Source organism: Fukomys damarensis, unplaced genomic scaffold (assembly GCF_012274545.1).
Source record: "Fukomys damarensis isolate Sample0158 unplaced genomic scaffold, DMR_v1.0_HiC HiC_scaffold_17, whole genome shotgun sequence".
NCBI classification, from domain to species: Eukaryota; Metazoa; Chordata; class Mammalia; order Rodentia; family Bathyergidae; genus Fukomys; species Fukomys damarensis.
The window spans coordinates 72,516,248-72,528,241 of NW_022900929.1; the positions used below are offsets into that span (position 1 = coordinate 72,516,248).

Genomic DNA, 11,994 nt, shown 5'->3' on the forward strand with positions numbered 1-11,994 from the left:
TTTCATTTTTAAAATCGTTCTCTGAGGTTTCCACAAATGTTTATGGAGGCTGTACCCGTCCTGTGTCGGTTTGGATTTCTCAAGGGCTGGAGCCTTGCTTCATTCCCTCCCCTCCGCCCAGCCCTGCTGTGTCCCCAGGTCAGGCCATTTCCCTGGGTCACTCCATCCCTGCTTGGCTCTGCCTCGTTAATGTGAACGCTTAGCCCCCATCGCTGTTAGTCATAAACAGCCATGTGGCTCAGGTCACCCTGGGCAGGGGCTGTCTTCCAAGCGCTTCACAGCAGAGTCCTCTTCTCCGCCCTGCATTGCTTGCTCTGTAGTCTCTCCCTCCTGCACACTCGCTGAATTAGATTTATTGAAAGATCACAGCCTCTTGCTTTCTGCTTTCCACTGTCAGCTCTAGTCATCTACTTGGGTCTTCAGCTGTGTAAGAAAAGTTCTTCTCTTTCCGGGATTTAGCTCAGTGGTGCCGCCACCTGCCTCGCAAGTGCAAGGTCCTGATTTTGAATCCTGGTACCAAAGGAAAAAGAAAAGTTCTTCCCTTTCTCAGAACATGTATCAGCTGTCCCAGCATTGTGTGCCTCCTTGGGGTCCACAGAGGCCATGGAACGCATCTGAATGTGGAGATCTCTTGGAAGCAAATGGCCTGAATGATCTCCAGGGACTTGTGACCTTTTCCTTAGAGACAGTGCCCCACTATGAGGCCCCGAACAATTCATTGTTATCCATCCCCTCCTTAAAAACAGTTGCCTAAAAGAGGAAAATAAAGTGTTTGTAGATGGGGAGGGGAGGAGGGGGTGAAGGGAGGGCAGAAGTAAGGGGAAAAAATGAGAATCAAGACTTGCCATGTAAAAGTACATGATCCCAACAATGAATGTAACTGTACTGTATCCCTAAAATGTACCAATAAACTCAATAAAATTAAAAACAAAACAAACAAACAAAAAAACAGTTGCCTAGCAGATTGCAGAAGACCACGGCCCATGCTTGGATGGAACCCAGCGTCTCAGCTCAGTCTCTCAAAATATGAAACAACAGCTGGGCCAGTAACAGAATGTTACAGGTTTAGAAATAATTTTTGTTTCTAAAGCAACATAATTTGACCTTAAGTTTGTGGGACTACGGGACTACAGAAAACACCATTGAATTCATGTTGTTTACCTAAAACAAAACAAAAAAAACCTGAATAAACAAAAACTCTAGAGGTTGTGCATTCCACAGATTTTCTTAACCAGTGACAATTAAGGAAAACATCTGTCCAGTCCCTCTTAGAGCTTCATAGGAAGAATTCTGAGCATGTGGAAGAGGTCACGTTCACAAGTGCCGCCTCCATCTATAGCACCGGATGGAACTCTGTCCTGGCTTCCTGCTAAGGATACAGAGAAGGCATTTACTTGCCCTGATGTGGTCGTTTCTGGCAGAATTTAGGAAAGGAAGTTTCTTTGCTGCTGCCTGGTGGCAGGTTGTTGGTGAAACGAACACCGAGATGGAAGGAAGCCCAGTCAGAAGAAGCCACGCAGTCCGGATGAGCAGGCTTCTGAGCACACCGGGAACAGAGGCGATACCAGCTTTCCCTGAAGTCTCACTGTACAGTTAATTCGGGGGCATGAGGTTATAAATAAGTCAACAGCCCGGCATGGAAGCTGGAGCAAGGACAATTGCTAGGAGTTCGAGGCCAGCCTGGGCTACACAGTGAGTTCAAGGCCAGCCTGAAGTGCCTACTAGTGAGGCCCTTTCACCCCCCTCCAAATAAGTCACATCTAAATGACAGAGATGACTGCAGTGGTCTTCTGTTTGTATCTGTTCTTTAATTTTAGTAAATTTCTTTACTGTTGAAGCCATTTCGGAAAAGGTCTTCCTTTCCTCCCATCTTTGGTACAGGTCACTGCTAACAACTGATAAAAATTATGGCTTTTCATTCAAAATATATCCTTATGGAAAAACTTTATGCATGTCTTGTTTGGTCTGTGATGTGTCTTTTCCATTCCTACTGAAGCTGCCCTAAACTAGTTTTATTGGAAAAATTTTTTCTTTACCTACCTAGAATCACTCCACTTTTGTGTGTGAGGGAGTACTTTGTGTATGAACCAGGGAAATTTTAAAAATAAAAGTTATTCTAGGTATTTTTAAGATTGTCCTGTTGTAGAGCAGTCATTTTCATCTGTCTTGCCATATCCTGTTGACTTCAAATGCGTGTATTTATAAAGCTCTTTCAAATGACGAATGTGTGAGATAATTTGAGCATTGCCATCATTTTCCAAATCTGTATTTCAGAAAATTAGCATTTAGAGAAGTCTGGGACTCAAGTACAGGGACACCTTTGACACTAATCTAGGCTGCAAGTGAAGGTGTCAAATTCCGGGGCTCCTCGGCTATGGGCTGACATTTTCACAAATACTTATGATAACAAGTCTGTGATCTGTACACTGAGCAGAGCTTTGAGCTTAGCTGATTTTCTAACAGCTGATAGACCTGTTCTTCTCCTCTTTAGTTGCTCTGTGACATTTACAGGACAGAGACAGGGCTTTTGAGCATGAAGCAAGTGAAGCTGACACTGGCAAGAGGGGACGGAAGCCCTGACCCTGGGCTCATGAGCTCCATTCCTAAGACCGGCAGCCAGACAGGCTGCTAATTAGTGACTCATTTGGCAGCAGAGGCTGGACTGGTGCGCTGATCCAGTCCAGACCCAACATCAGCAAGATGCCGAGTGGCCTCTGTGCATGAGACTGCAGTGTCAGTCACAATCACCAAAGATGTCTCTAAAAAATACAGCTTTTAACCTACAGTAAAGCCTATATGTCACCTTTTTTTTTTTTTTTTTGGTACCGAGGATGGAACTTGGATCCTTGCACTTGCAAAAGCAGGCAGCAGAACCACTGAGCTAAATCCCTGGCCCTATTTGTCTTTTTTGGGGGGGGGTACTGGGAATCACACTCAGGACCTTGTGTTTACAAGGCAGGCACGGTGCCACTGAGCTAAATCCCTGGCCTTCATTGTTTTAATGTTTAAAAGCTTGCACATTTTAAAAGTTTTGTCAGTATGTGTATCTCTGCAATATTTTTGGTTTAGCATTAGATTTGGATTTAATCGTGTTTTGTGCAGTGGAATTGATTCATTGCTATTTTCATTCCATATTAGTGGAATCAAATTTATGATTAGTGGAATATTTATTATTATTATTATTATTATTATTATTATTATTATTATTATTATTCATTAGTGGAATGCAGTTGATCTCCTGTCTCAGATACGCATTTCCAGGTGTGGTGGTTGATTGATTGTTAGCTTGAGTGGGGACACTGAATTGAGTCAGTATGGTTCTGGGTGTGGAACACCTGCTTTTAAGGAGGATTGTTGTCAGAATGGTAAAAAAAGAGAGTGAGAGGGAAAATTTTCGTCTAATTTTCCTTGAAAGAGCTTTTCTGTGACTGATTTCCCACAGAGGAGCTCAGGTCTTTGCCTTTGCCTTGGGCATCCTCTCCTGGCTTCCGGGGCAGGTTCTTCCGCCTGCCCGCACAGACTCCAGTTTGTAGTGCCTACCCTTCAACTTAGCTGTGCAGAGCCCAGTCTTTGTTGCAGATTTTTGGGCCTCTGATTTGGACTCCTGCGTCCTGCTGTGGGCTCCAAGCCTTTGGCTGGATGCTTTGGATCTCTAGCACGCACACAGATCTTTTGCACTCTTCTACATCTGACTCTGGGGGAGGCTACTGGAGGCCAATCTTGTAGCTGTGTCCTGCATTAGAATGGGACTCCGCACGTGCAGTATTTTGAGGAGTCCTGAAAGCTCTTGTGAGCGCTAATACACCGCAATTCTTGCTGTGCTTTGACTTGGGCTCTTCCCATTCTTACCCTTGGCTCCTTCCTGGTGAGCATGGGGGTTTCTCCAGGGCTAGGGATCCGCCCCAGTGGTGGGATTGTGGGACCACAGGGTAGTTTACCAGATGACGCCAAAATGTTTCCTGAAGTGTTCTGGTCCAATTTAAACTCCCACCAGCAAACTTAAAAATTTCCCATTTTCTATAATAGTAAAGTTGAACAGATGTTTATAGGGTTACATTTTGAGCTTCTTTTGTGAACTGCCAACTTAGGGTCTTGTCCATTTTTCTTTTGATCTGTGTGTGCATGTGTTTATGCTTTGGATACTAATCCTCCATCAGTTCTGTGTTGCAAATACCTTCTCTCAATTTTGATTAGCTTTTCACACTTTAGTATTTTTATACTCATTTTAACATAATTGATTACGTTTGTCTTAACACACAAAATCTTTCCCCAGTGGCTATAAAAATGCTCAGTCATGTTTAAGTTTTAGTTTTGCTGTTCACATTTCAGTCTTTAGTCCACTTGATTGCTTTGGACTCCTACATACTGTTACAAGGGAGTGGCCCCAGAGTCTTGTTTCATAGACATAAGCAGCATTGTTCTTTGGGAAATCCTCATGTTTCAGAGAGAAACTAGTGTGTGTAGATGGTGTCTGCGTTTCTGGTGTCTCTTTGGACTCTGGCTGTTTATCTCTGTTCCAACATTGTGCTTTATTCAATTTGCATTTATTTGATAAGGTGGGTCCTTTCACCCGTTATTCTTTAGGAATGTCTTCCGTCTTGTTTTTCTGAACATTTTAAGAGCTAATCAAATTTATAATTAGGCAGGACGGAAACAGGGTTGTTTAGATATCTTGATTAGCAAACCTGAGAGTTAATGTGCTCTGAATTTTACTTGGTCCTAAAGTTCACAAAATTTAGAGAATGTTATGCTCACAATGTTTCTTTATTGTGTAGCATCTATAAATCATATTAATACAGATATGATTTTAAACCTGTTTGTTTGCTTGTGCTGTTTATAATCACAAATTTAGTTAACATTGAGCTTGGGCCACTTCCCTGAGCAGTAATACAAGTAATGCCTGGCCAGCGAAGCCACATGAGACTATAATCAGATCTTGTGAAATGATGGTCTCAAATTATTTTAAGTGCTCATAATTTTTAGTAATGTGCAGGGCCATGCCCAAATATCAAAAGGAAACTCAGCTGGGAGTGTATATTCTGGAAACTTTACTAGGGGAACAGAGAATTTTAATGTATACATTGCAGCATGGGAAACTCTGTTGTTTATTAAATAAGCAGAGAAAACAAGAGGAATCAGCAGTGGGAAATAAGGTCACCAGATAAGGCTTTTTGGCTGCTCTGTTTCCTGTTCTGGGCAGCTCTGCGATCCACCCTGAGAACTGCATTCCCCTCACCCAGACTGCAGTTTCCCATTTCCTGCCACTTGTCTCTGCTACCTCCCCACTCTTGAGCTGCCAAACCAAAGCAGTTCAGATGAAGACAGTGAACTTGTCCAAGAGCACAAAGCTCTCCAGTTAATGTCTTCTTCCTGAGTGTCCCTCTAGATGACTGGGACCTTAAATTCACGACTGCACCGTGTGTGTCCAGGTCTGCACCTTATCTCACCTCATCCTTTCCTCAGCCACGTGGCTGAAGAAGGGCTGACTGCAATAGCTGGAAAGTGTTTTGGAGGTGACAGGACTTTGAATCAGTGTGTGATTCTGCAATATGTCAGAGACAGCCTGCCACAGGGATAGATGTCTGAGAGCTCCCACCTCTCCCTTTGGTACAGGGATCAACTTTGGCCTTGTGCTCACTAGGCCAGCACTCTCTCACTGAGCTACAAACCCAGCCCTTACTTATTTTTAAACCTTACTTTAAGACAGGCTGGCCTCGGAACGTGCCTCAGCCTCCCGAATACTTGGGGTTATAGGTATGCACTGCCATGCCCAACTTTTCTCACATCTTTGGATCCATCAAAGTGGTGAAGATACTATCATATTTTAGGCAGCTAATCTGATAACAGCAGCATAGTCGGGTGTGGTGGCTCACGCCTGCAATCCCAGTACTCAGGAGGCTGAGGCAGGAGGCTCGCTGTGAGTTCAAGGCCAGCCCGGGCTACATGGTGAGCTCCAGGTCAGTCTCAACTACATGATGAGACCCTGTCTCAAAAAATGAATTAAAAAAATAAAAACAGCAGCACCACATGTCAGACTTAATGATAAAGAGGTAAAAGAATATGAAAGGCATAGGACAAAGGTGCATTACAAAGGTTAAGGAAAAAACTCAATTAAAAATACATTAACATTTTATGAAGGAACTTTCACATTCAATGTAGCTACAGTATAGAGGACTTTCAACATTTAAATCTGTGTACTTTTCCAGATAAATTAAGGGTCCAGAACCCAGGCTGACCTAATCCCACTACATCATCAGTTGACAACTGATTAAAAAGCTTAATAAGAATTTCAATATAGAAGAGAGCTAAAACTATAGTAACGTGAATGAGAAGAGTACAACCTTCCAGATTGATTTTGGGGATTGTGTAAGAATAGAGGGTTAAGACCTACAAGTGGTTGTTCCTTCATAGAGTGCAGGTCTCCAGCTCCCTGACCTTTGAAGTTCAAGGCTGCGTAGAATATAGCTTGTACCAAGTAGAGATTACTGATTAACTCCATCACAGCTTCCAGCAGGTCTTGCACTTGGTGACTTGACAGAAGCAGCTGGAAGGGAGCTTGGTTGGTGTCCTGTCCAGGGGCCTGTGTGTCCACCTGAATCCCAGAGTGGGAAGTCTAGGTTGACCACTGGTAATAGGACTCCCCCAGGGTCATGATGGGGAGGCTCTTACCACCACGGGATGGAGAAATGGGATCCAGGTCCCCACTCCTGCTCTGCCTTCATCATGACTGGCAGTACAGAGAAATGGGTATGTGTTATGGAGGAACACGAGCTCTGAGATTTCTAAAATGCCAGACAGAGACTGGGATAGGTGGAGACTGACAGAAGGTCCCAGGGTGAAGACTGGGGAGCTGCCAGAAAGGACTTGCAGAGCCAAGGCCTCAATACACTTGGGGCTTTTAGCAAGTGACTGCACAGGGACTCTGACATCGGAACATTTTAAATGGGAAGGAGTGTGGCCTGCTGCAGTATGGCCCGAGGAAAGTGATCACAGGCTTCCATGGCTGCACAGCACAAAGAGGTGAACAAGGTGAAGACGGCAGAAACGGGGGGTGGGAGAGCAAGGTTGCTAAGGGAAATGAACAGGCACTGGCTTGATTAATGCAAGGGTAAATGCGGAGAAAATCCAGGATGGAACTGATCTGATCTGAATGCCGGGAGGAACCACACAGTCAATTAATAGATGTAGTTTTTGGATCAAGAGTTTTTTGCTGTTTAAAACAAATCTGCCTGAATCAACTTCTGCTTCTAACAGCATCCCTAACAGATACTACCCAGTTGTGTCTTAGCATCAGGAAAATGAAGCATTCTCAACCTAAGTAAAACCATCTGTCCAAGACAGAAAGTACCCACTGGTGACTCTGGAGTACTTGGTGGATGTGCTCAAAAGATAGAGAGGCAGGAGAGCTTTTCCAAAAGGCGAAAGTTCATTTCTGCAAAGTTAATGCTATGCAAAGAGTAAAGACAAATACAAAAAGAAACATTAAATAAAGGTGTTGCTTTTATTTAAAATATAATGCATTTATACAGTCTTTAGACCATGGATTATTGGACAACACCAGTATCCACTCCTCCCTGGCCCCTCTTGGGCGGTGTGAGCTAGGACTCTCCCACTAGCACCAATGCAGATTGTAACAGCGCGGCAGACTAGAACACGCCAGTCCAGGGTTAGAGTGAAGGACACTGGCAAATCACAACCAGAATGAAGTCAATTCTTAATTTAGCACATATTAAAACTGCATATTAATTATATAATCTTAAAAGCATTTAATTAATGCAAGGATGCTACATTTAAGCCATTTTCTAGTTGTGAATAGTTTAAAAAAACTGTACAATTTTATAAAATTTGTGTTTGTACATTAGTTACACAAAATGCATACTTCATAGACCTTTACTTCATATTGTAATGCATAAGTTGCATATTTTAGGCAGACAGTGAATATGCTGGTGAATACTAAAAGTGTAATACGTTATGGTGTAAAAATAATAAGACAATACACACACATGCTTATTCAAGGACAAAAACCACGCATAACAGACTAACAGTATCTTCCTTCAAACAATGACATTATTAAATACCAGGCATCTTTGCAGGCCTGGTTTTATATGGGGGGGAGGGGTAAAAGGCTACCAGAAATAGGATATTTAAAACATGACATCAAATTAAACACACATTGAAACACATGCATTAAACATGATAAATAGACTTCATATAGGTTAAGCCTTGGCTACCTTTATAGTTGATGGCTTTTTTCTTAGTTTGACTAGCGTGCCTCAGTGATGGTCTGTTCCTGATTTGCTCACTGTTTCGGTTTTCAATTCATGGCCCTAAGGAATGTGTGCCATCTTCCAGAGTCCACATGTCGCATCACGATAGCAGATTCAGAATGGTGCGGGTTAGTGCACATAGTAACCAGTCTGGTAAGGCAAAGAAGTTTTTCATGATAAAATGATAATTTCAAGCTTACTTTATTAAGCAGCATATAACAGCTTTAAAGTTAAATATTGTTACGGCCACAGAGTTTCATTACACAGTATTTCTAATCACACCCAACCACTGGTAAGTTTGTAGAACATCTCTTCATCTAAACTCTCGTTTTGGTCTTTTGCACGCGTTGAGAGAAATATGTAGCCACCGATGAACTCATGAACCACTTTGCAGTCCACTTCAGTACAAATGAAGGACAGTCGGACTTCATCAGCAAACTCTACAGTGACCTAGAACAAAGACAAAAAATTAGGCCCGCGAAATTCCAGAGGGTTGGTTCCCAGCAAAGCTGCACGCTGGTTAAAGCCTGCCCTGTCATAAAATACTTCTCAGTCCTCAAATAATTACTCTTTTAAAATGTGAGAGTATTTTAAGTCTGAAAGAATAGGAAAGCTTATTAACCCTTCCCCCATTCTCTTCTGAGTTCTGAAAAGGAAGACAGAAAGCAAGGGTTTTAGGTCATTAAGTTCCCAAGTGGTCTCTGGTGATTAAATTAATGAGAATGTCTCTCTCCAAGTCCTGGGAGAAAATCTACTTCCTGTATCTTATTTAATATTTGCTTCAATATGTAACCTTTAGGTATCATGTTTAAATATTTCAAAAAGTGTTTTCCCCCTGGTATTAGAGACTAGATTCAGGGATGGTCTGCGACTGAGCTACATCCTATATCAAATGACTTAGTAGGAAAATATTGTTTAAAGTTCAGGCATATCCAGGCTGCGGCGGCAGCATTAATTAATTGAGCAGGTTTTAAAGCCTCAAATCACCTCAGTTTGAATGCTGATTCTGTTAGTTACTACGTGCATGGCATGAACAGATGTAAAGTACAGCTAATCTGTGGGCCTCAGAAAGCTGTGGTGAGGCTGAGAAAGAGGGCACAAATGAAAACATCTGGTATACTCAGCAGATTCAATAAACAGTGGCTGCTGTTACGAGTAGAGGGGATTTATCCGTTACAGAAGAGCAACCTTAAAAAAGATCAGGCAGAAGTAACAGTAAAAAAGAAAATCTTCAGAACTTAGAAGGCCTTAGTTCTATGGAAAGGACTAAGTCAGACAATGCTGGCCTTGGCTCACCATTTTGATCTCCCAGTTGACATTCCACTGCTTCATGTTGCTGAATCTCCATGTTTTGATGGCGTCTCCTGTGCTGGCATCCATCCGAATTAATCTGTTATATGCAATTCCAATAAGGTCTTCTTTTTTGCCCCCCTGGAACCTATAATATTGAAAAAACCAAACCATGAAAACCGTGCTTTCAGGGAAACATATCGGTCTGTTTTTAAGTTCTCTCTAACCTTGAAAGAAAAAGTGTGGAAAAACATTGTTCTTTTTTTTGAGACAGGGTCTCACTATGTAGTTCAGGCTGACCTCGAACTCAAGTGATCTTCTGGTCTCAGCTTCCCAACTGCTGAGATTATAGGCTTGCACTACCATGTTTGGCTTCTCTTTTTGTTTTTTTGTGGTATTGGGGACTGAACCCAGGACCTTAGCACTGAACTACACATGCCCAGCCCTTTATTTTTTGAGACAAGGTCTTGTTAAATTTAAGGTGCCCAGGGTGGAACTGAACTTGCGATGCTCCTGCCTCAGTCTCCCACAGTGCTGGAATTATAGGTGTGTGTGCCACCACACCCTGATAGAAGTTCGATTCTTATTTAAGTAAAAATAGGAATCATTTTGAGTTTTTAAGGTAAATACTAGAAGTATAGAAAATAAATTCCAATATTCTTTAAATTAGGTTACTGTTGGGTCAGTGAGCCTAACTAGCACTGCATGAAGTAGATGAAGTGAAAGCAGAGCTCTAGGCTGACAGGTTTACTCCTTCCAGAGCCACTGACCTTGCGATGAAGTGCGTGATGCCAAATTCAGGCAGTGACTGCCAGGCCTGAATGAATCTCATCTTGGCTTCAATCAGACTCATCTGAGCCACATTCTGATGGGCTTCCAGGATCCGTGCTGTTATCTGAACACGAGCAAACATCACCGTTACCACCAGACATTATTCTCTCGTGGTAGAATTGAGAGAAACTTTAGACCGAATTCTGTGCCCCACTACAAAAATCACGTATCACAACAGTTGGAATGAGAAATGATCTCAGGCTACATTTGTGAATTTCATCAATATGTATTTTATTTTTCAAAAATATGGTACGTTCTTAATTTTAGTTTTCATGTATTAAGAAACAAACATACTATTAGGAGTATGCAGCTGCCACTTGAGACAGGCCGTTCTCTTACAAAGCAGTGTATTCCCATCTCTGTACACACTGTTTAAAGTTAGCAGGAAGATATGGCTGGATGAGTGTCTGTAAACAAGTTTCTAGTAGGAATATTTGTTAGCAGTTTTAAGTACTTGAAATCACCATGATGATTTTTAGAAACGTTGAAATCAATTAAGTGCCATTTTAATTAGATTTACTTTGGGAAAACTACTTTCACCAGGGGAAGGCTGTAGGTACTATGGCTTCTAACTTTTCACTTTCTTTCTCTCTCTTTGTTTAGGGGCGGGCAAATATGGAGAACTTACCAAATCTCTTATATAGCCTGGCTGTAGATGGCAATGCGAGGAAAGAAAAAGGAAGCGGAAAGAAAAAAAAAGGCAATCAGAAAAAATGGCAACGAAGCAAAGCAAAAGCTGCGGCAACCTGCAAACCAAAACTCCAGCCAAAACCATGCAAAAAATTACTTCAGGGGGAAACCAGGCAAAGTAAATGCAAGAATGAAAATGAAAACGAAGTAGCAGCAATTACTTTCCACTTAGAATACTGAGAAACACTGCACATTTTAGAATGTTAATTTAAATGTTGCTAAAATTAAGGATAGAAGAAATGTGTAGGAAGAAAATATAAAGGGCAAATACTTTTTTGTACTACTTATGTACCAGTTCTTACTGGTTAGAATAAAGCTAATTATTTTAGTAGCAAAATAAAAATATTCAAAAGCTTTTCAAATCTTCTCAGATTTAGTCAAACTATGATACATGCACTGCTTTTCAGAGGCTGACAGCATAAAGTACAGTGCTCATATGTTCTTTATTTACACAAGAAAAGCAAACCCTTCAATTACCATCTGCTTTTTGCATCCTTTTTCCTGGAAGGGAAAATAAAGAGATGCCATAGTCTACATCCTAGGACGGTGGCCATGAACTAATGTATGATCCCATTTTATCTTGGATTAAAAGAGATTAACACATAAGAACAACTCTTTAAAAATACAAACTTTAAACCAGGCATGGCGGTGCATGCCTGTAATCCCAGCACTCGGAAGGCTGAGGCAGGAGGATCGCTGTGAGTTGAGACCAGCCTGGGCTACATAGTGAATTCCAGGTCAGTCTCAACTACATAGTGAGACCCTGTCTCAAAAAACCCAAAACAAAACAACAACAACAACAACAAAAAGTACGAACTTTAGGGGCCGGGGATTTAGCTCAGTGGTTCTGCCAACTGCCTTGAAAGCACAAGGTCCCAAGTTCGATCGCTGGTACAAAAAGACAAAAAAAAAAAAA

General features: G+C 41.8%; 1 protein-coding gene across 5 annotated transcripts in view; it reads right to left on the bottom strand.

Moving 5' to 3' along the window:
• Nucleotides 1-8,232: 8,232 nt before the first annotated feature.
• The window catches only part of Fermt2 (fermitin family member 2), a 70,884-nt gene continuing 67,122 nt past the window's right edge, over nt 8,233-11,994 (bottom strand). For 3 of the 5 annotated variants that reach the window (XM_010632545.2, XM_010632547.2, XM_010632549.1), the window contains 4 exons: nt 11,017-11,037; nt 10,328-10,452; nt 9,564-9,705; nt 8,233-8,717 (listed from right to left, as the gene is read on the bottom strand). In XM_010632545.2, the coding sequence (XP_010630847.1) occupies nt 8,544-8,717; nt 9,564-9,705; nt 10,328-10,452; nt 11,017-11,037 (462 nt within the window). In that variant the 3' untranslated portion in view covers nt 8,233-8,543. The remainder of the gene's footprint in view (nt 8,718-9,563; nt 9,706-10,327; nt 10,453-11,016; nt 11,038-11,994) is intronic. The other 2 variants (XM_010632546.3, XM_010632548.1) reach the window with 1 other exon arrangement.